Source organism: Lingula anatina, unplaced genomic scaffold (assembly GCF_051362555.1).
Source record: "Lingula anatina isolate TDL-2025a unplaced genomic scaffold, LinAna3.0 unanchor82, whole genome shotgun sequence".
Taxonomy (NCBI): domain Eukaryota; kingdom Metazoa; phylum Brachiopoda; class Lingulata; order Lingulida; family Lingulidae; genus Lingula; species Lingula anatina.
The window spans coordinates 5,569,121-5,593,377 of NW_028257603.1; the positions used below are offsets into that span (position 1 = coordinate 5,569,121).

Consider the following 24,257-nt stretch of genomic DNA (forward strand, 5'->3'; position numbering starts at 1 on the left):
ATAAACAACCGTGAAATGATAAGATTATACATAACATTATTTATTTTACAGCATGCATATGTGACCTGACATAATCACGTAACATCATTTCATTGTACTTATTTGTATACATAAGCCCAGAATCTGAGAATAAATGTTTTGTTGAAGTTAGACACATACTGTTGTTTTGTTTCTTGATATAATTATCAGAGGCTGGTGGATTGAACTCACAAAATCAGGCATTGTCTTACAACTATCACAGAAGTCAACTTATGAAAAAAATGTCTTATTGACACTGCATCTCCCATAGAGTCCATTTATTTTTGCTGAAACCTAGTAAATCCCTTCAAACTTTTAATAGTACCTGTTACGGTCCACCTCTATTTCTATCATGATTCAATATTTTCCTCAAAGTGTCCATTGGTGCATGATCATGTCTGTACATTTGACATCTCTGCTGCCTAATTTAAAGTTCTGTGCAATTTAAGCTGAGAAAATTGTGATCAGCTGCTTGGATTGCTGACATCTTTGACATACATTGTCTTCAGTTTTTCTGCAATCAGTCCCTTCACAACCCTGTGAGCTGGCTGGTGCTGGAAGGCGAGTGTGGCATCCTTCCCAGCATGCTTCAGTATGATGTCACCTCCTGGATGTTGGGACACGTAGCCACTGATGTCGTACATCTAACATACAAAAAAGGGGAAAAACATGTTGAAATTGAAACATCATTCTTAAAATGGCCCAACATCCTGCTCTCACAGCTACTTTCTTGATATATCTGATAATTAAGCCAATCTTGGGGAAAAAAATGCGTGCACCTTATTATCAATAATTATCCATGGCGGATTGTCACCAGAGCTGCATGAAATGTCCATTATCCCCGACTCTGTCGTCATGTTTTTCCAGGTTACCTTGGTGTTGTTTCTTTTGTAGTTGCAGTGCTTCAGAGGCATGTAACCTTAAATAAGAGAGCATTGAAGAAAACTGAAAAGTCATGTTATTTTTATATATTTTCTCTCTTTTTTTGTATTATTAATTCAGAGAGAGAGAGAGGAATTGCAGGTCCAATGACACAAATAAAACAATCATTAGTGTCAGCACTGTCTTGAGTAATAAGTGAAACACAACTGCCTGCTGTGCAGTATAACTGGGGTTGTAAACCACTCTCCAAGGGAATAAAATCTATCAGTAAACATTCCAAACAAGAGAAGTTTTCCTAATATTACATAAAACATTTTGAAAACTTTCTGTTTTGGACTGAATTAATTTAATGCAAAATGATTACTCCAACGTAAATTAACCATGCACTGACTGTGACAGTCAGAATTTTCTCGTTTTATGGGGTACTGCCATACAATGGTGACCGTATCCGGTCATTCTTCTTTCCTAATTTGTCAGAATTCCCAGAACTGAGTACATCTTTTTATTATTGTCATTATTTACTCATTATTATACTGAATGAAAGCTTTAAAACCTCTAATTGGTGAGCTGAAGACAGTGAAATGTCACCCTGCAAAACGTAAGCAGACGAACTCTTTCAAGTTTAGTCGAGAGTCTGTCATTTTCATATTTTACATTGAACCTGTCCGTGATTTTACTGTAATGATCACAATGTCAGACGATGACTCATTTCTTCGCTCTTGAAATGGCCGCCTAAATGCACACTGTCAGACCAATCTTACTCAGTCTTATCTTAAGACCTAAGCTTTACTGTTACATCCTCAATCAACCTGTTCCAAAACAGCTACGGAGCATGATATATTTTTACTCCATTTGATGTGCAGCAGACGCAGATTTGCGTTACCAGTGTTTATAAAAAATAAATAAAATACCACCTGATATAACATAAATGTACTAGCAAATTAAATAATCATTATTAGCATTTTGCCCAGAAATTTCATCGAGTGCGGGATTGCAATGAGAGACTTGTGGGAGTTACCAATATGGCGGTGTAGCAAAATGCACCAGGAAAAGATTGTAAACACGATTTGAGGTCAGAAAAAAAACTAAATATGGTTTGCTGACAATAAGGATCGGCGTGTAAGTAATTTGGTCGTTTATTTTAAATGACAGGTTATTGTTATAATTTACATTTATGGTGAATGTGTAATGATGATGCATAATAATGAGTTATTATGTACGAGTAATACGCATACGACCGATGTCTAAAAAAATATCACGGGCGGTTAATATGAGTTCGCGTCCGATTGATTTTTTTAATGGCATAGCAAAATCAGTCGCATAAAATCGTATGCTTTCATGAAGGACAAGAAAAAAATGCCCTTATGATTTCTACTTTCTCTACTTCTATGTTGATACCTACTTAAGCCAGGCACTCATTGAGTCACTGTGGAAAAATTAATGTAACTAAGAATGATGTTTTTCTAACACACTGGAGATGTTCACTGATTCTGCATAGTAAGGCTCTGTGGTAATAATCATATAAATGGTATATTGCACAAGATATGTTTGTTATTTGTTTTAGCAAATTAATGTGTCATATTAAAATGAGCACTACAGTGCCACACAGCACAGTTGACTAGAGAGAACAACTCCATTCACTAGTAAACATAGGAAACGGTCATTCTCAAGAAGATAGATTGATAAAAAGTGAATATATTACTAGGTAATTAATATTGTTGATCCAACTTGACATACAAGTATGTTTGTTTATAAATCATCAGGTTGTACACCATATAATATAACTTAATATATATTTCAGATGACCCAACATAAACAAATCTTCAGACTAAATCATACCAATTTTTCAAAATTGGATCAATGATAATTACCTAGCAATATATTTTGCTTTTAAATAACCTTATTTTGATGCAAATGACAGTTTTCAGTGTTTATTTGCATCCTGATTCCTTTTATTTAGTGTATTGCACATTTTAGTATGACTAGTGATATGTGCCCGTAGTTCTCATGAATCTTCTGGTAAGAGTAGACTAGAAATGTAACAGGGTGTCCATGTTACAGTCATATGATTTTTTTTTTTTTTTATCAAAGCACAAGGAACGCCATTTACCCAGACAGGTTTTCCTGCAGCATTCATATCCCCAAAATTATATTTCTCCACATAATACACTGCCACACTATAACTTCTCCCTCTTTAGTTTTTAAAGTATGTATTTTTGAAAAAAAACTGTATATTGTCTGTGTTTATTGATAAGACAAAAGACAACTGGCATTGATAAAACAGACATGCTGAAACTGTCGGTCCGATCAGTCATGACCAGGAAAATTTGTCTGGACCAGTAAAAAATTGGACTTGGTTGGTCCAAAGGACCGACAAGAGTTTTAAGAGCCGCAATTTTGAATTTACAGTCATTTGACATACGTCACTAATAAAATTGTATAAAACCCAGTGTTTTTTCCTTTCCATTTCAAACCTATCACATTCACAAACAAAGTAAGCTACCCTAATCGTACTGGTAGTATCTGTCTCAAATGAATAGTGATTTTTGGTCTGACAAAAAACCATTCGGACCGGCACATTTTTCATTACTGCCGGTCCAAATGTTCGGCCATTCCGAAAAGTTTTCAGCATGTCTGATAAAACCAATAATAAGTGAAAGTTAACTACATTAAGAAATCACAAGCAAGTTACCTCAAGGGCAGTAGAATGGACATATTTCTTTCCCACAAAATTGCTTATAACTCATATGTTGAATGTACAGGTATTTTCAAAGTCTTTATTTTTTACACAGCTAATGTGAAGTAGCCTTGGTGTATTTGTTTTAATCAACAGCTAACCAGCCACCACTGGTGAAAATTGGATGTTGAAAAAAACTGCAAGGTAGCTTGTTAGTAACATGCAGTATTATAGATAACAGTGGCTTAGACTTTAAAAGTAAAAGTTTTCTCATAGCTTTGTCTTTAAAATGAAAATATCATTTATATTTTGACTGATTTGCCCTTGTTTTGTGTCTGGGATGTGCCTGAATGTAACTTAGACCCCATTTCCAGAGATTAGATCGATCTACTTTAGATCGACCTAACTCCCTGGGGGTTCACGCTAAATAGCTGTCAGCCGAGCGGACACGAAAGTTAATTACCCCCTTACAGCTTGTAGTAGGCGGGACGGACATTTAAGCTGGATTATCTGACAGTAATCTAGTGAGACTCCCTGCGGGGATAGATCGATCTAAAAGCTCTGGGAATACAGCCTTATTAAATTTATAGTATATACGGCATGCTCTCATGTCAGTTTTCTCATGTTCAAAGAGCACCTGTTACTTAAAAGCTGTATTTTAATTACGCAGCTCTTCAAATATTGAATTATTAAAGTAATTCAATATTTGAAGAGCTGTGTATTTAAGCAGGCTAGTCAAGTTAATATCAAAGCCCAATGTTTATGAGCCCTTTTGAGTGTTACACTTCAATTAAACTTAAGTATCATATTTCTCAAATTTTGATTGGTCTACTAGTTTTTTTTTGTTTTTACATTTCATATTGAATGCAAAATAGGGATTTTTGAGCATTATAAAGAATGCTTTTATTGAACATATACTTATTTAAATCATTCAGAAGACGTCAGACTTTTAATCAGTCAGTGTTAACTTGAGATAAGATATTGTATTTTTTTTTCCAGATATACTCTTGGAGTTGGCCTTTTCCAAGCAGCATGTCATCTAACTTCATCCCCATGCTTTCGTCAAGTCCTCCTCCTCTGGATGAGATCCAGTCATTTGACGATGGCTGGGGAACAGAGGATGGAGATGATGAATTTGGAGGCTTTGCCAGTGCTGAGACAAGCCCTTCAAAGCAGGGACCATTTGGTGATGAGTTTGGGGGCTTTGCAAGTGTAGAAAAAGGTCCAACAAATCAACCATCTCTTGAAAAATCCAGTAGTGATGATTTTTCCTCAAGCTCAACATCATTAAATAAAGCACCAAACCATACTGAGTTCTGTGGGAATTCCACTCATGACGACCCAGGTGATTGGCAAAATTTTGCAGACTTTACCTCTTTTCCGTCTTCATCAGACCCTATCAGTTGTGATGACTGGGTGACAGAAGAGAGAAGTCCCCACACTAATAATGAGGAATCGGGTGAAAGTGACTGCAGAGAAGATGCTGCTCCTAACTGTACCTCAGATATGCGTCGGAGCAGCAGTAGTGTTCAGGATGATTTCAGTCGTTCCACAGTTGACTCAGGAGTGGAGGTGAAAATCAACGCTCAGAACAAGATGGTCAATGGTAACACAGCAGGACAAGATGGCATCCATATGGTTGTCAGCCCAGTGAGCACTGACGATATTTCATGGGGAGATGATGGATTTAGTGAGTTTACTTCAGGGTCAGTCATTGAAACAAATGAAGAAATTCAGCTGGCAGAAAATGATATGAATGATGATAGTGAACCTAAGTCTGAAATATCAGAACTTAATAATCAAATTATCGAGAATGCAATTCCAAATTCCTCGGCGTCTCTTCTAGGAAAAGCATTTTCCAGCTCTTCTTGCAGTGACGAAGATGATACCTTAGCTGATGATAAATGTGAGAAAATGAGGACTTCAGAAAACATTTCCCCTACAGAAAATTCAGTAATTCCATCAGATTCAGCCAACCACTGTGTTCAATTGCCATGCAGTTCACAGGGAAACGAAAATAACAATATGTCAGCTACTCCACAGTATTCTGATGATACAAACCAAAGTGAATTGGAGCAGGAAGCATCCCAGGATAATGATGGCATTAAGAGGACCTCAGACACTGGTGACGGTATGATCATGTCAGGTATGCAATACGATAGTTCTGATAAACATACATTGGCAATGGAAGAGCCAAGTGCAACAGTGTCAGATAATGAAATCTTACCTGGTTCTGGAGATGTCAGTTCAGAAAAGTCAGACAACAAAGAGGAAGACTGGCTAGAAGCAGAAATCCAGAATGAGCAGAATTTAACTTTGCAGGATAACAGTACAGGGGAGAGCAAAGATGCAACAAATAAGAATCTTTCCGAGGAGGAGTCTTTGAACAGTTTTGACAATAATGATGCCTCGTTTGCAGCTTTCCAGTCAACAGAGGGTGCTAGTGATGGGGGATGGGCAGCGTTTGAAGACACTGAAGTATCAGGCCAAGATGGCGGTTGGGCAACATTCCAGGATGCCGCACCGGATGGTGCTGTGTCAGCAGCGGACTTTGGAGACTTTACTGCTTCAGATGATGTTGATGACTTTGGGGATTTCAACAAAAATAACCAGGAGGATGGGGGTGATGATTTTGGCAAATTTAGTGTGAAAGAGGAGAATGGGGAGGGGGATGATGACTTTGGAGACTTTGGCAATTTTAGCACCATAAAAGAAGATGACTTAAATTTATCAAAGGATAGTGAGAATGACTTTGGGCAGTTTCAGGAGGATGGCAATGATGACTTTGGTGATTTCAATATGGGCCAAGATGCAGATGACTTTGAAAATTTTGATGATACTGGGAGTGGGAATGGTTTTGGTGCTTTTGATTCTCATGAGCCTCAGCGGGATGTGTCTCTTTCCAAGGTAAAGTATGCTCTACTCTGTGCATATTGCTAGAGTGCCATTGAAAATTAAGAAATTGAGATGAAAATAAAATGAAAATTAAGATAACAGTATTTGTTTTATTTGATATCTTTGTACAAAGACTAATAAGTATATATTTTAGTGGCATTGTCTTTAAAATTGCTATTGATTTCTTGCATCCTTGAAATCATATTAAAAAATTTATTTTGTCATATTTCAGACCTCCAATGCCAGTCCTGTGTTCAATCTGTTATCTAAATGTTTTATGTCATATTTCAGACCTCCAATGCCAGCCCTGTGTTCAATCTGTTATCTAAATGTTTTATGTCATATTTCAGACCTCCAATGCCAGCCCTGTGTTCAATCTGTTATCTAAATGTTTTATGTCATATTTCAGACCTCCAATGCCAGCCCTGTGTTCAATCTGTTATCTAAATGTTTTATGTCATATTTCAGACCTCCAATGCCAGCCCTGTGTTCAATCTGTTATCTAAATGTTTTATGTTATATTTCAGACCTCCAATGCCAGCCCTGTGTTCAATCTGTTATCTAAATGTTTTATGTCATATTTCAGACCTCCAATGCCAGCCCTGTGTTCAATCTGTTATCTAAATGTTTTATGTCATATTTCAGACCTCCAATGCCAGCCCTGTGTTCAATCTGTTATCTAAATGTTTTCCCCAAACAGCAAAGGAGGACGCCTCTTTTTCCTTCAGCAAACTCCTTGATGTCATATCCACCCAGACAGGAATACAGATGGAGAAACTCTCAGCCAATCAGGGGTATGCATAGACTTTGCAGCAATGTTGTATGGAGAATTACTTACCTGAGAAATAATTGATAAGTTATCATTTATGTTTATTTGTGTGATTTTTTATGTACAGACACAGATGTGTCTGTACATATTGCCATCACCTGCGTCTGTCGTCGCCGTCGTTGCCGATGGCGATGCCGATGCCGATGCCGTGCACTTTCTTTGTAAACACGATAAGTGGAACACAGTTTTATTTTGTGCTTTTATATTTACAGAGCTGATGAATATTCATAAAACGCAGGTCAAGTTCGAAAATCAGCATGATCGGGCCATTATAGAAGAAGTTATGCTGTTTTTTCACTTTTCAGCATATATACAACCCTGTAAACACATTTAAAGGAAAACCGTTAAGCCTGTTGTCATGAAACTCACAGGAGTAATCAATCTTACTAAAACGCAGGACAAGTTCGAAAAACGGCATGATCGGGCCACTATTTTAGTAGTTATGCTGATTTTTTCATTTTTCAGTATATATGCAACACTGTAAACACAATATAAGAAAAACAGATAGGCCAATTGTCATTAAACTCACAAAAGTGGTCAATCTTACTAAAACTCAAGTTGAGTTCGAAAATCAGCATAATCGGGCCATTATTTTAGAAGTTATGCTGTTTTTTTCACATTTCCTGAGATTCAATTCTTAGGCATGTTAACAGTCTCATTATTGAACTAATAAGATGCGTAAAAGTGTTTGTTTGACATTTCCTGCATCTTTACAATATTGTTAGTTGATTATGTAAAAATTATGGTAAACTTGTTATCGTGTATTGTGTAATAAAGTGTCAAAAATGGAATCAAACTCATATCATTGCATTTTGTCAGATTCAATCATTCAGTATGTTCAGAATCTCAGAATGGAGGAAATTGGACATTTAACACTGTTCTATTGATATTATTCCCACCTCATCAATTTTCTTTGTTGATCATATAAAAAGTGCAGTAAACTGTTTATTTTGTTTTATGTTAAAAAAAGTGTTAAAAATGGAAATAAACCCATGTCAGAACAGTGCTGTCTTGTTTACATTTTGGCATTTTCAAGGTGTGACTTTGAAGTTCCATTGGCCTGAAGACCTTTGCTGGTCATGTTTTCTGAATGTCCATGTTACTAATATTTTATTATTGAAAATTGATGGTCATTATGCTGTTAAACATTATGTAATGTTGCATCAAAATTTGAAGAAACCCCTATTTTGGGCACTGCTCCCATGATGACCATTTCAGAAAAACCATGTCACTTACTGCTTTCAAACTAACAGGAAAGAAACATGGGACTAAAATACAGCTTCAGTAGGCAATGCAGTCTGTTTGGTAAATTTTCTGGCAATTAAAGTTTTTTGTGAAAATTTAATTTTTCACATATTTTTCAGCTTATATGCAACACTGATAACACAATATAAGAAAAACAGATAGGCCAATTGTCATTATACTCACAGGAGTGGTCAATCTTACTAAAACGCAGGTTGAGTTCGAAAATCAGCATAATCGGGCCATTATTTTAGAAGTTATGCTGTTTTTTTTCACATTTCCTGAGATTCAATTCTTAGGCATGTTAACAGTCTCATTATTGAACTAATAAGATGCGTAAAAGTGTTTGTTTGACATTTCCTGCATCTTTACAATATTGTTAGTTGATTATGTAAAAATTATGGTAAACTTGTTATCGTGTTTTGTGTAATAAAGTGTCAAAAATGGAAATAAACTCATATTATTGCAGTTTGTCAGATTCAATCATCCACTATGTTCAGAATCTCAGAATGGAGGAAGTTGGACATTTAACACTGCTCTGTTGATATTTTTCCCATCTCATCAATTTTCTTAGTTGATCATATAAAAATGGCAGTAAACTGTTAATTTTGTTTTATGTTAAAATTGTTAAAAATGGGGAAAAACATTTCAGAACAGTGCTGTCTTGTTTACATTTTGGCATTTTCAAGGTGTGACTTTGAAGTTCCATGGGCCTGAAGACCTTTGCTAATCACATTTTCTGAATATCCATAATACTAATATTTTATTAATAAAAGTTGATGGTCATTATGCTGTTAAACATTATGTAATATTGCATCAAAATTTGAAAAAAACATATTTTGGGCACTGCTCCCATGATGACCATTTCAGAAAAACCATGTCACTTACTGTTCTCAAACTTACAGGAAAGAAACCTGGGACTAAAATACAGCTTCAGTAGGCAATGCAATCTGTTTGGTAATTCTTACTGCCAGTTAAACAGTTTTTTTGTGAAACTTTAATTTTTCACATATTGGAATTTTCAAGGTGTGACTTTGAAGTTCCACGGGCTTGAATACCCATGCTAGTCACATTTTCTGAAAATACATGATACGTATATTTTATTATTAAAAATTGACGGTCATTATGCTGTTAACCATTATGTAATATTGCATCAGAATAGAAGAAAACACAATTTTGGGTGCTGCTGCCATGATGACCATTATGGGCAAACCATGTTACTTATGATTGCCAAACTTTCAAAAAAGAAATGCAGGACTAAAAATGCAGTCTGAGTTGGAAAAACAGTCTAATTGGCTTCTTTTTCTGGAAGTTATACATTTTCAAAGTGCGAACTTGAACGCCCATGGGCCTGAAGCCTTATGCTTGTTACACACTTTACTTACATTGGTATTACCTATTGAGCATAATTAAAATTTGATGTTGAATTTGTAGTTTAACATAATGTACTTTTGCATCAGAATTGACAGTAGCCTATTTTGTGCATAGTTATTTCCTGCTTTTTGTCTGTACATTTGACAGCTTTGCTGCCTTGTTAAAATATTTTGTCTTCTTATACCCTTCGATAAGCCACTAGGATAGGTTGTGTAACTTCTACATCATTTGACTAAAATTTCTTTATATTTATTTAATGAATTTTATTTTCCCACTTCAGGAAGAGCTGTCTGAATGTATGGTCTGGTCTCCATGATACAGAGAATACTGAAGCTCTTACGTACCAGTGGTCCAAGTCTGTGTCCAATGACAAATTGCTCAAAGCTCTCAACATTGATACAAGGAACATTGTAAGTTTTCGTGTGTTTTATGAAAAGTTTTGTAATCATGAGAAAGTCTGCTGTGAAAGGGGTTGACCAAAAAAATAAAATAAAAAAGTAAAAGTCCAGATTGGTTGCCGGGTATGGACAGACATGTGTTGTCTATAATTCTGTGCTTCCATTTTTTAAATAAGAAAATGACATTCAAAATTGACTCTGCTTTCATTACTATGGCATGTGCATTATGCATGACTGCGTTACTTAGCCCATTATTTCACTCTATGATAAAATACAACTGGAGTAATTGTACCACCAGCATTAGCGCTGGCGGTACATATGGTTTTAGTCCCGTCCGGTCCGTTCCGCCGGCTCCTGCGGCTCCGTGGCCATGTTACCGTTACCGCTTCTCCTCCTAGACGGTAAGGGCCCCCATACCCATCTCTTGGATTTAGGTCACCTATAATCTCAACTCGTTCCACGTAAAATTTGGGCTTTGTCGGTATTGGGGTCTAGGTGTGGCACTCATTGCAATGCACCCTTGTCCAAAAATGGCAAAATTAAATGCTAATTATCTACCCTACGGAAGGAATTATGGGAAAAATTTCTACAGACGGCTTTCCAAAAGTCATATGTGTAGATTTCAAATATGCCCTTTGATTTGACCTTTGACCTTTATTTCAAGGTCAAACAGGCAAAAATTTTCAAAAAAATGAATTTTTTTACGAAAAAAAATTTATTTGCGCTGTTATTCAGACACCACACAGACTTAACCAATAATATTATTGGAAAATGTTACCCTTCAGGTCATCTTTCTTCTGTGTGAATTTGGGGTCAATCGGTGCATTTTCACGGGTGTAGCGGCCATAAGATACCGAAACTGAAAACTTGCATTTTGTAGAGCATGTAAAGCCCAACACTGGAGGTGGTCTCCGTTTTTTTGTTTTCCATACGGTTTTCGAGTTACGCTGTATCAAAAAGTACATATTGGTGGTGAAAACAAAATGTGCAGTACGGTAATGGATAATAAATTTTGAACTCTGGAAAAGTAAAACATAAGGCTTGGCAAAGCAGACAACTTGTGGTCAAAAATGACATTATTTCATCAAATTTGAACTTCTGGAACTTCAGAGCACCTCCCATTTCAAGAATTTTTGACCAAAATGACCTTTTCTTTATTTTAATTAATTTTTTCTGTAGGAAATTTATGGCACATTAAGGTAACTCCGAAATTATAACATTTTGTCCCTTATATCTCCAAAACTGGCAGAGATAGGTCCATAGTTACTATTGAAGTTGCATAGGAAGTCATATACTGGCAATCTTACTATGACCTTGAAATTGACCTTTGACCTACTTTTCACCATAAATTGAACTTTGCAAATTTTGCTTCCCTTTTATCTCCAAAACTGGCAGAGATAGGTCCATAGTTACTATGGAAGTTGAATAGGAAGTCATATACTGGCAATCTAAATGTGACCTTAAAATTGACCTTTGACCTACTTTTCACCATGAACTGAACTTTGGAAATTTTGCTTCCCTTTTATCTCCAAAACAAGCAGAGATAGGTCCATAGTTACTATTGAAGTTGAATAGGAAGTCATATACTGGCAATCTAAATGTGACCTTAAAATTGACCTTTGACCTACTTTTCACCATGAACTGAACTTTGGAAATTTTGCTTCCCTTTTATCTCCAAAACTAGCAGAGATAGGTCCATAGTTACTATTGAAGTTGAATAGGAAGTCATATATTGGCAATCTAAATGTGACCTTGAAATTGACCTTTGACCTACTTTTTATCATGAATTGAACTTTGCAAATTTTGGTTCCCTTTTATCTCCAAAACTGGCAGAGATAGGTCCATAGTTACTATTGAAGTTGAATAGGAAGTCATATACTGGCAATCTTACTGTGACCTTGAAATTGACCTTTGACCTACTTTTCATCATGAACTGAACTTTGCAAATTTTGCTTCCCTTTTATCTCCAAAGTTACGCTGTATCAAAAAGTACATTTTGGTGGTTAAAGCAAAATGTGCAGTACGGTAATGGATAATAAATTGTGAACTCCGGAAAAATAAAACATAAGGCTTGGCAAAGCAGGCAACTTGTGGTCGAAAATGACATTATTTCATCAAATTTGAACATCTGGAACTTCAGAGTACCTCCCATTTTAAGAGTTTTGACCAAAATGACCTTTTCCTTATTTTAATTAATTTTTTCCGTAGGAAATTTATGGCACATTATGGTAACTCCAAAATTATAACATTTAGTCCCTTATATCTCCAAAACTGGCAGAGATAAGTCCATAGTTACTATTGAAGTTGAATAGGAAGTCATGTACTGGCAATCTTACTGTGACCTTGAAATTGACCTTTGACCTACTTTTCACCATGAACTGAACTTTGCAAATTTTGCTTCCCTTTTATCTCCAAAAGTAGCAGAGATAGGTTCATAGTTACTATTGAAGTTGAATAGGAAGTCATATACTGGCAATCTAAGTGTGACCTTGAAATTGACCTTTGACCTACTTTTCACCATGAACTGAACTCTGCTAATTTCTTTCTCTTTTAACTCCAAACCTGGCAGAGATAGGTCCATAGTACTATTGAAGTTGAATAGGAAGTCATATACTGGCAATTTACTGTGACCTTGAAATTGACCTTTGACCTACCTTACGATGAACTTAACTTTGATTGTACCATTTTAAGTTATATATATTTTTTGCGTATTTTGAAAATTCTTGTTGATTGCATTTTTATAGCTTGTCAAGCATAAGACTGGTGGCTGTGTCCCTTATTTTGTGTATGTGGGGGTCTATACAAATGCGCTTGCTCCAGCTGGTGGTACAATATTCGGAGGCGGTATCGCCTCTCTGATCCTCTAGATTATTAATTGGATTTTTGTTCAGTATTTGTTATGTGTCAGAAGTCCTAAATGTTGAGTGTTCTTCTAGCTGATGGGCCACAAAAAGCAGTCCATGCCCATCTTTGCCTCTCACCTTGGTCTTCTGGAGCCCAGCAAGGGCCCCTTACAGCCCAAGAAAATTCCCCAGCCAGAGAGCCCCCTGGTGGACACAGTGTCCAGTGTACAGCAGTCTGCCCTCACACCACAGGTACGTCTACTTCAACAGAAGATTGGAGAGTCTTTAGGGATACTACAGTTGATACAGTGATGAGAGTTTGTTTTGGCTGGTACAGTTTTCAGTTTGCAGCAATGTTCCAAATTCTTCAATGCTTTGGTAATTACTGATACAGTTTGCTACAATGTTCCAAATTCTTCAATGCTTTGGTAATTACTTATACAGTTTGCTACAATGTTCCAAATTCTTCAATGCTGTGGTAATTACTGATACAGTTTGCTACATTGTTTTAAATTCTTCTTTGCTTTGGTAATTACTGATACAGTTTGCTACAATGTTCAATATTCCTTGAAAAGTAGCTGGACTGAATGTCTGCTGGGTGGGAAAACTTCTTGGCCCGTTCTGAAAGTTGCCGACCCGGGCAGATGGTCCAACGTTAATTTCAAACACTGGCTGTGCTAATTACTGAAACAATTTGCAACATTGTTCTAAATTCTTGGCGCTGTTGTTTTTACTCTGTAGATTTGAACAACATTGACTGATCAAATTTCAGTGTTTTCTGGGTAGTTCCTGAAATAAGTAAATTAAAAAAAAATTAGTTTTTGTTCATGTTGGAATTGAGGTTTTTGTAACTTAAAACTCTAAACTATGAAATATTAAGTGTTTGTAACTAGAAAGAAACTTTTCAGTGTGTGTGCATTTCTGATAATGTTGATCCTTGGTTTGCTTTTTCCTGGATATATTTGATATGAATAATTTAAACATCATTGGGGATGTATGAGTTTAAGGTATTGGTATTTTATGGCCAGCATTTGGACGGACTCAAACTGTGTTTTAGCATGTTGGTAGTTCTATAATTTATTGTTGCTAGGAGACTGTCCCCCCAGCGGAGTTTGATTGGAGCACAAGTGGACTACAGAACCCTTTGGATTGTAAGTAATCTCCATGAAATTTTTCTCTTTACCTTACATAACAGTATCCTTAGGAATTCCTTCCTCTGTCTTATCACATGTTTACTTACTCATGACAGCAAATGTTTTGATGTATTGAAAGCTCTGTTCTAAGTTCCATTTTTGAAAAGGTTGAAAAATATAGTAGATAAATTATCAAGAGGAAATACTCAGTATTTGTGACTGAAGTTTTTTATACTTCTTCCCTAAAACCCAATATCTTATAATTGTGTAAATACAAAGTATCACCTGATCAGACTTTTGTGATAAAACTGCTGTACATGAGATTTTTTGTAGACAGTTGGGTCTTAAGTGTGCCATAGTAAGATAAAACTGCCAATTGTCTAAAACAAAAGTATTAAACTAATCCAAAGAATGGCACATTTATCAAATGTTTTAACATGACATATTTAAGTTGTGTATGGTGTTAAACAATGGAAAATTTATATCATCACAAAACATATGAGCTTTATCTTCAAATTTTACGTACAAGTGATATCGTTGGTGTCAGCATTTAAATAGATTAATTTTTGGAGTATTTCCAAAATGCAGCTATTTACATTCTTTTCTACCTTTGTTTAACAGCATACCTTTACCCCATTATCAATTGTAGTGACAGAGATAACTGGACAAAAATATGCAATTAAAAATTTTCCCTGCCAGGGAATTTTTTGGCATCCATAAATTCTTTTATACTCACCTGTCATAATTCCTAATAGAAAAATACCCTGTAAATATTATTGAACTTCAACTGAGTGGTAGAATTTGTGTTAATGTTTGTATTGATTTTACAAATATTTTGTTGATAAGATGAATGAAAAGTTCAAGATTAATCAAACATGATGTATTTATTGATATATGCAGTCATTAATATACCACAACTTGCCCTGGAATAAATTTTTAAAAATGTAAATAAATAAATAAACAATGTATCTATTGATATTGCAGACATTAAAATAGCTTAACTTTACCCGTGATAAATAAATTAATAGATATATGATGTATTTATGAATATTGCAGCCACTAATGCAGCACAACTTGACCTAGATTTCTTTGGCAAAAGTTCTACTGGAAAAAGTGGTAAGTCTTTTTAAAATGTTTTATAATATCACTGTTGTATTTGCCAAAATCTCTATGGAGGACTTCCTCATTGAGTTTTTTTTTTTTTTTTTTTTTTTTTTTTTTCAAAATTCCCAACAGTACTGCTGATTTCATTCTGTGTAGTGATGTCATATTTTGGTGAATCTTTGACTTTCTGGGGGATTTTATTCTGTTAATATATATCGGGCTTTTAATAACAATTAAGTTATAGGGTGTATTCACAATGAATCTATCATACTAGCTAGAGCCCACTTACTCCACAGGGGACTCTAGCTGAATGCAACCAGATCTTCAGATTAACACGTCTCCTGGCATTGCATAGAATACTGAAAAGCTGGGGATTATAAAAGAACATAGGAAACAAGAGGAGGTGTGTTAATTGCACTAACTAGTACCATACATTCATTGTGATTGCACTCTAACTGAAACTCTCAATTTTTATTCATTTTTGTTGCTATATCATTTTTGAAGAAGCTTGTCTTCAATTACGGTTGTTTGAGAGAGAAAGAAAGAGAGAGAGAAAGGTATACAACTTTGTAAAAAAGGTAGTGGGTGCAAAACATCCAGAGAATGATAAAACTATTTTCAAATTGTGAGTGTACCACTTTTATTTTCTTTAGCAGACAATTACAGTTTTCATAATCTAATTGTAATAACATTTTATGGCAGTGTGGAATGTTTCAATCAAATGTAATATTTGCTGCACAGTTACCTCCATGCCAACTTTTTGTTAACTCTGAAAAAAAAATGCTGTGAAATGTAATAATTACAATTCTCGTATTCATGATGTCTTTATAGTTAGTGACGCTATTTTAAATGATGGGTAGTTAGGTGTCATCAAAAGAGAATTCTCACAAGAAGATGACAAGAACTAACAGCAAACAGAGCTGGCAAGGTTTTATTAACCAAAATTATTAACCAAATTTATTGACCAAAAATGTAAGGTCACTGTTATAGAAGCAAAATTTTCATGTATTGTACATGTTGGCATTGTTGACTCATTGGTAATACTGCAATTACTGCAAATTAATAACATGGGCTCAATGCTTGACATAAATTACATAATGTATTATTAGATCTGTTAAGACAAAGGATGTCTTAAAAACAGAAAATATGCTAAAATGCAATCTGAATTATTTCATCAAAAAGATGAGTGAAGATTATAGTTAAATAACGTTAAAGCATGATAACCCTGAGACTAAACAGTTTAATGAACTTATAAGCTCATTTGCTTTAACTCAGCATGTCACTTCTCCAACACATGTCCAGGGCCACACACTCGATCTTGTGTTAACCAGGGCATCTGATGAACTAATTGATTCTTGTTATGTTGGCCCACTAATCTCTGATCATCATATTATTCTTACACAAATTAAATGTGGTAGACCACACCCTCAAAGAGAGGCAATCTCATATAGAAAAATCAAAACAATTAACATCTCGGAATTTGACGATCATGTAGCTAGTGGTTTATCCTCCCATTGTTTCTCTGGTCTGAATTCCCATGAATGTGCCTTACTGTATGACCAAGTGTTATCCAGTGCGCTTGATACGTTTGCTCCAATAAAAATGAAATATGTCGTGAAAAGAGATTTACAACCGTGGATGACTGATGAAATTCTAGAAGCAAAGCGCAATAGGAGAAAAACAGAAGGATTATGGAGGAAAACTAGACTGACTGTGCATCATCAAATATATAAAGATGAATGTAAGAAAGTGAATCATCTAATTAATGAATCAAAGGCAAAATACTTAACGGAAATGATTCAATCTTGTGAGGGTGACAGCAAGGCACTTTTTAGAACAGTGAACGACATGCTGGGAAAAAACAAAAGCACATCTCACCCTGACTGCGAATCTCTAAAAGACCTTACCAATAGCATGAGTAAATTCTATACTGCAAAGATCGGCAAGATATATGATGATCTGTCATTATTGGAGGACACAGTATCAAGTCCATCACATCCACCTATAACCGAACTTCTACCGAGGCCAGTATCCACTCTCTCCGCGTTCAGTGTGACAACTGTAACCGAAGTCTCAAAAATCATTACGAGTTCGAAAAAGACATCATGTTCTTTAGACCCCATCCCAACAACATTGCTGACCCAGATTCTACCAACTGTCATAAATCCTATCACAGAACTGGTGAACTTATGCTTTAAAGAGGGAATATTTCCAGACTCATTCAAAAGTGCAGTAATCAAACCTCTTCTGAAAAAGAATAATTTGGATCATAATGTCTTTAATCACTATAGACCTGTGAGTAATCTTTCTTTCTTGTCAAAGGTGGTTGAAAGAGTCATGGCAACGAGGCTGTTTGACCATCTAAAACAGAATAACTTGGTGGAACAAATGCAATCGGCTTATAAAGCAAAACATAACACTGAGCTTGCTCTTCTGAGAATAAAAAATGACCTTCTGACTGGTGTTGACAATCATTCTGCAGTCTTACTGGTGCTATTAGATCTTTCAGCAGCATTTGATACAGTTGACCATGACACTCTTCTATCATTCTTCGAGAAATCAGCTGGAATTAAGGACAAGGCGTTGTCTCTCCTACGGTCTTATCTTACTGGTAGAACACAGCAGATATCCATCAACGGTGTACTTTCAGATCTTGAGCAGATGATTTTTGGTGTTCCACAGGGCAGCGTTCTTGGACCGATTAAATTTTGCATGTACACACTACCCTTGGGTGCTATACTACGACATCATCAAGTTGGCTATCACATATATGCAGACGACACCCAGTTGTACCTTAACTGTGATATTCTTAAGCCTGGAGATGCAATAACTAGAATGACCTATGCCATTTCAGATTTGCGAGAATGGATGATCAAAAGTAAACTAAAATTAAATGATGAAAAAACCGAATTCATGGTCATCACTCAACCACACTCAAAACACTTAGCTGAAGGACTATCTCTACAAATTGGATCTGCAATAGTTGGGGTTTCTCCTCATGCAAAAAATCTGGGGGTGTATTTTGATACTACTTTAAACATGGACAAGCAGATAGCCAACGTGAAAAAATCTTGTTTGTATCACATAAGAAACATCAGTTCCCTACGAAATAATTTAACAGATTCTGCCACTGCCACGGTCATTCATGCCCTAGTAACATCAAGGCTTGATTACTGTAACTCCTTGCTTTATGGATGCGGCATAGAAAGAACAAAGAAAGTCCAACGCATTCAAAATATATCAGCACGTCTTCTTACCCGAACTTCTATGGAGAATCACATGACACCGATATTAAAACAACTTCACTGGCTACCTGTAAACGCCCGGATCTTATTCAAACTTTTAACTCATGCTCATGCGGATTTTTACGGACTTGCACCAGATTTTATTTGTGATCTTGTATCTCATTACACACCAAACCGTACCTTAAGATCTAAGGATCAATTATTACTAAAACCACAGAACGCAAGACTAAAATCTTTTGGCGAAAAATCATTCCAGTACGCAGCACCACATGAGTGGAATAAATTACCTCTAGACTTGAGAAGCATTAGCTCAGTGAAGGATTTTAAAAAAGCTTTAAAAACATACCTTTTTCACAAATTTTATTAAAGAACATTTTATAACTCGGAAATATTAACTGGGCATCATTATCTTAACTCAGACTATTAAGTCATAATTTTATTAATTCAATTCATCTTACTGTGTTTTAGGTTTTTAGTTTGTAAAGTCTACAGAACATATTTTATGGATTTTAGACTTTAAATAAATATATTATTATTATTATTAAATGGAACACAACTCAAGTGATGCACATATGTTTAAATCAAGTTGAGTCATTTTCCAGAAAAAATGAACATTTGAGTCATGGTAGTGACATAAATTTTGAGTAATACTTGCATGATTTTGACTTGCCCCATTATGTTTACTGTGTTATCCTCAAGTACTCTTTAGTTGGAAAAAAATCAACAGTAATAATAAAAATGCAATAAAAAACTGTCATGCAGATATATGTAACTGTCTTGTGAAGGAGCCCAGTGACACAATAGCACTTTGTTTTTAAAGTTATGTCTTTACCAAACAGACTAAAACTGAGATCAATTTACTTGTTTTGATTGAAAATTTTTAAAATCTTGTTGCCAACAAGAATTATCTTGGAATTTGTTCTCCAAATTATATTGTTATCAGCACCCTAAAGTCAACAATGCCTGGTTTATAGCTGTACATTCCAGACATTGATAAGACAAGGAAGTGGTAGAGTTTTTCATGTTCAGATAAGCTAACTTGCCAAGGTGTAGAGATGTGTGTGTGTGTGTGGGGGGTCTGAGTGCAGTTAAAGCTATAAAGTACAGTCATAATTTTCATAAAAAAGGAAGCTGTAACACACAGAAGTCAAGATTACAACTAGCTGTAACACACAGAAGTCAAGATAACAACTAGCTGTAACACACAGAAGTCAAGATTACAACTAGCTGTAACACACAGAAGTCAAGATTACAACTAGCTGTCTATAAATTGAAGCAAACCTGTTGTTACTGGTTGTCTGATTATATTTATATATTCCACTTTTTGATTACTTTCAGTGATGTTTATTTGTTCGCATGAACATATGTGTCTCAAGTGCAATTTATATCATTTTTTTCTAACATTAATTAGTATGATGGCAGTTTTATTCAGTTTTTACTTGTATCTTTATTGCTATCAGAGGAGTTTGACATTTTATCTGGTAAGTTTGGTTGTTGTATTATTTCTATGTGTTAGACAGAAGGCTGAACTCAAATATGTATGCCTCTACATGTGTGGAGAAAATTATTGATCAGTTTCTAGCAAGTTTCCTGATGTTGTTGTTGTTTAATTAAAGGCAGCTCCAGAATTTTCAGGTGGCCCTCTGAGATTTTTCTAATAAATAGGAAAGAAGCTTTCATGACCTTGACCTTGAACTTGACCATTGGAAAGATCTAGCATATCTCTTATTGGTCAATACTAATCCTCACAATTCTGTAAATATTTTCATGTGATGTAGCAAATCATTTTAGTGGGAAAAGTGAGATTGTCATGTAATCTAGACAATTGGAAAGATCTAGCATATCTGTTATTGGTCAATACTAATCCTCACAATTCTGTAAATATTTTCATGTGATGTAGCAAATCATTTTAGTGGGAAAAGTGAGATTGTCATGTAATCTAGACAATTGGAAAGATCTAGCATATCTGTTATTGGTCAATACTAATCCTCACAATTCTGTAAATATTTTCTTGTCAAGTAGCAAATCATTTTAAGAGGGAAAAGTCAGTTTGTCACGAAACCCAGACAATTGGAAAGATCTAGCATATCTGTTATTGATCAATACTAATCCTCTGTAAATATTTTTAATGTCATGTAGCAAATCATTTTTAGAGGGGAAAGTGGGATTGTTACGTAATTAAGAATATGATGAAATAATTGCCACTTCTTTATGTGCTGGGCATGTATCACTTTCATTTTTACTGAAGAAAGTTATGCATGTTTCTATATATTACTTTGCTGTTATTGTCGTGTTGCATTTTTTTCACCTGTGTTGTTGCCAGGAGTTCCCTAAGCCACAGATAGACATATTGATATTACTGGACGACCACATTACCTGACATAATATCAAATCATTACCTGGCATGATATCAAATCTATACAGGGAATGGTCTGCTGGGAGTTTGGATTTGTGCTTTTCTTGTTGGTTTCTTCTTTGATCTTCTTTTCATCTGTTACAATGGCTCCACTTTTCAGAAAATTGTGCAGAAAATTTAGTTGTTAAAATAAATCTTTCTTATGGGGCTGGTAAAAAATCCTTTTTCCATTCTTCATATGTATATATGAATGGATCTAAATGAGGCTAAATTTTATTAATTTTTTTTTTTTTTTCAGCCCTGGAATCAGAGTTTCTTGGAGGATCAGATGTGGACAAGCCTGAGCCAATCAAATCAATACCGCCACTGGAAAATGTCCTGGCTACCATGCACTTCACACCAACCAGCGGAGCTCAGAAAAAGAAGAACCAACACTTCAGTCAGGAAGCGCAGGCAGTGATTGCCAAATTCCAAAACTTGGCCTTCATGAAAGCCAAGGTCCTCATGTTCCCTTTAAAAGGCTCTGACCCTACCCCTGATCAGTGATCTGCTGTCCAAGGAATATGTGACAATCATCATCATCATTATTGCTCCTCCTCTATTCTTGTTACAAATCTCTTGATTGACCAATGCCATTGCAGCCATTTATGAATGAAAAGGTTTTGTGTGAATGCCAGAACAGCTTATTGCAAAATGCCAAATTATTCCTCATATTTTTCCTGAATGTGCATGATCTCTTAACATAAGTTTCATTCAGAATTGTCTTGGTTGGTTTACTCAGACTGAGTGAGGGGGCAACTTAAAGGCATTTCAGAATGTGGTGCCTGTTATACTTCTCGAATTTAGGGAATTTACTGTGTGCAAAGTAATCTTTTGATTCTTGTAGTAACAAAGGTAAAATACAAGATAGACCATTCTATGTCCATGCTAGCTTATAAGTTTTCACTTAATGCTGTAAATTGTTGATAAAGGGTAAAAAAAAACCTATATGACTGAGTAACAGAAGTGTAGGACTGACCCTACGTATTTCTTTACTAATATACTGTTTTTTTGTTTTTTTTCAAACAGTTTGCTACTTATAACATTGTTTATCAGGCTATAGAAATAAGGAAAGGTAGTAACATAAAGCTAGAACTGTGGTACTTGTTGAGGTCAACTCTAGACATCTAGCTCTAATTTGTTAATAGCAGGCGCCCTGAGTTTCAGAATATATTTGAATGATGTCTCTAACACTAGAACCCGCACATTGTTATTTCAATATAAAAAATATCTACTGGTAGTGGTGATAGAAGCCAGTTTCCATGAAACTTTGAGTCTGTTAACATTGTGATACTGGGTACCTGTATGTAGGTGAGAATTACAAATAACATAAGAAACAGAAACCACTTTAAACTTGCCATTATTTATTTTTATGAAGAATTTAACGGAATTCCAAGTTTCATCAAAGTCAAGCTTTTGTATGAAATTGTTTTATTTACTTTACAAGTAAGCTACTGGAAACGTAAATATTGAAGGCATTTGATTTTAATCATAGAATATATTAAATTTATTATAATAATATTATAATAGTAATATATTAAAATTATTATAATAACAACTCGAGGCTATCATTCCTTATCCCAGTTGGTATTCAAGTAAAAAAATATATTGTTTTGTGATTGAATTGGTATTTTATTGATTAAATAATAAACAAATGGCATCACTAATTTAAATTAGAAACAACCTAAATGTAGTAAAACAAATGTTTGGTTATCATTTTGCTGCAGATATTCATTTCTTTAAAGGTGCCATATACATGAAGTAGCAATAGAATTGACTTGTATAATATATGTGTTATTATCAGAGAATTTGCAAAAGTTACTTCATTTGTGAATTTTTTGAATGCATATTTGATGCCATGAAGGGAGAATATTTTTATTGGAGTAAATGAGTTTTGCAAATTGATACCCAATCTGTAACAACTATGTTTATATATTAAAACTATGAAAATTATTTCAAAATCAAAATTCAAGATTCTATACAGGGGTTCCATCAGTTCTTTAATATATATGGTGATGAATTTCATTTGAAAATATTCAAAAATAACATAGAAAATAGATTTGGATACATCATTTTGAATTACCAAATACAAGAAAAGTAATACATATTGGGTAATAATGAATTTCTATTGGAACAGTGTAAAACCATATCTTGGGGTAATTCTGAAATGAAACTTGGTATTTTCATCTGCTCTTTGAGTGTTTACAAATATTAATTTCAAGTTCTATGTCCTTTTGTGTGTAATAAAACACTTGTCATTAAACAACGTGCATTATGTGCCAGTAAAAGTATTGAAATTTCTTCATGAAAGACATTAAGGGTTATAAGGAGCATCTTTGGCAAGCTCAGGAGATCAGTACTTATGTTTCCATTTTTTTTTTTCAAAGATAATACAATTTATGACCAGGCTACTGTAACATAATGTAATTTATAAAAACTGAGGCTATAAAACTCGATTATGTGATTTTCCTGGACAGGAACACTTGCTTGTTTTACTGTCTGTGACATAGTCTAGAATTGTTCTTTGTAAAGAAAAACTTTCATTGTTTTTCTCCCCTTCACAATACTGGCCACTTGCCAAGTTTCCTTCCAGTTATCAAAACAGGATTTAGATGTTAACGACGCCATGTGGTTGTAGCTGTGTCAGTAGGTAGTGTTGTCTAAAATATACCAGTTCATTAGCTAACAACACTGTTTTAATAGAACACCAATCCAAGGAGAATTTTTCGGTACTCACAAGGTAGAGAAATATTGCAACAGATAGAAAAACTTTCTCTATTTAATAATATATTCTTATAAAAGTAATATTTGCTCTTTACTAGATATAGTATTGTTCCTTGTGGTCTGTTAATATATGTATGACTGATGTGATGATATGTGCAATATAACCTGAGACAGTGCTAAACATGAGGTAATGAAGTCAATCCATTCCAAAATATTGGTTTTATGTTAAAAAGAGGGTGCGCTGGGTGAGAGAAGTAGTTTGTGTTGTTATGTGGACCGCATCAGTTGTCAACTGTTGTTCTTTGGGGTTGTATTTTTGATGTTAGGTGAAGACTGTAAATAATTAAACAGTTGCAATAAAATGATTGCTCGAAAGAAATAAAATTTTGTAAGTGTGTACATAATTATAATTATAAAAGCATTTCTTTTTGGTTCACCCTGCAACAGATAAATACCATTTCCGTTTTATATGAAATAATTATTAAGTTGGAGCAATAA

At 34.9% G+C, this 24,257-nt stretch overlaps 2 protein-coding genes and 1 long non-coding RNA gene across 5 annotated transcripts in view; 2 read left to right on the plus strand and 1 right to left on the minus strand.

Moving 5' to 3' along the window:
* LOC147759281 (uncharacterized) overlaps positions 1 to 24,257 on the plus strand; it is a 108,902-nt gene that overhangs the window by 57,023 nt on the left and 27,622 nt on the right. The gene's annotated exons all lie outside the window — the stretch shown is intronic.
* Positions 25 to 1,799, minus strand: LOC106156334 (uncharacterized). 3 transcript variants are annotated; one of them, XM_086998682.1, is made up of 3 exons: positions 1,662 to 1,799; positions 798 to 937; positions 25 to 662 (listed from the first exon to the last, which is right to left on the minus strand). In XM_086998682.1, exons 2-3 carry the CDS (start codon positions 930 to 932, stop codon positions 483 to 485), a joined length of 315 nt encoding a protein of 104 aa, XP_086854808.1. In that variant the 5' UTR covers positions 933 to 937; positions 1,662 to 1,799; the 3' UTR covers positions 25 to 482. The 3 variants fall into 3 exon arrangements, with proteins under 3 accessions (XP_086854808.1, XP_086854806.1, XP_086854807.1); XM_086998680.1 differs by having other exon boundaries at positions 1,454 to 1,721; XM_086998681.1 differs by having other exon boundaries at positions 1,555 to 1,720.
* Positions 1,876 to 24,143, plus strand: LOC106156326 (uncharacterized). Its single transcript, XM_086998672.1, has 8 exons — positions 1,876 to 2,019; positions 4,577 to 6,484; positions 7,118 to 7,266; positions 10,198 to 10,327; positions 13,252 to 13,410; positions 14,249 to 14,309; positions 15,348 to 15,407; positions 21,295 to 24,143. The coding sequence occupies exons 2-8, from the start codon at positions 4,610 to 4,612 to the stop codon at positions 21,540 to 21,542; spliced, it is 2,682 nt and encodes an 893-aa protein (XP_086854798.1). The 5' UTR covers positions 1,876 to 2,019; positions 4,577 to 4,609; the 3' UTR covers positions 21,543 to 24,143.

Coding starts and splice junctions, on each gene's coding strand:
- LOC106156334 (XM_086998682.1), bottom strand. CDS start 932: ATGCCTCTGAAGCACTGCAACTACAAAAGAAACAACACCAAGGTAACC. Junction 663..797: donor GGATAATTATTGATAATAAG/GTGCACGCATTT, acceptor TTTGTATGTTAG/ATGTACGACATCAGTGGCTA.
- LOC106156326 (XM_086998672.1), top strand. CDS start 4,610: ATGTCATCTAACTTCATCCCCATGCTTTCGTCAAGTCCTCCTCCTCTG. Junction 14,310..15,347: donor ACTACAGAACCCTTTGGATT/GTAAGTAATCTC, acceptor TGAATATTGCAG/CCACTAATGCAGCACAACTT. Junction 15,408..21,294: donor AAGTTCTACTGGAAAAAGTG/GTAAGTCTTTTT, acceptor TTTTTTTTTCAG/CCCTGGAATCAGAGTTTCTT.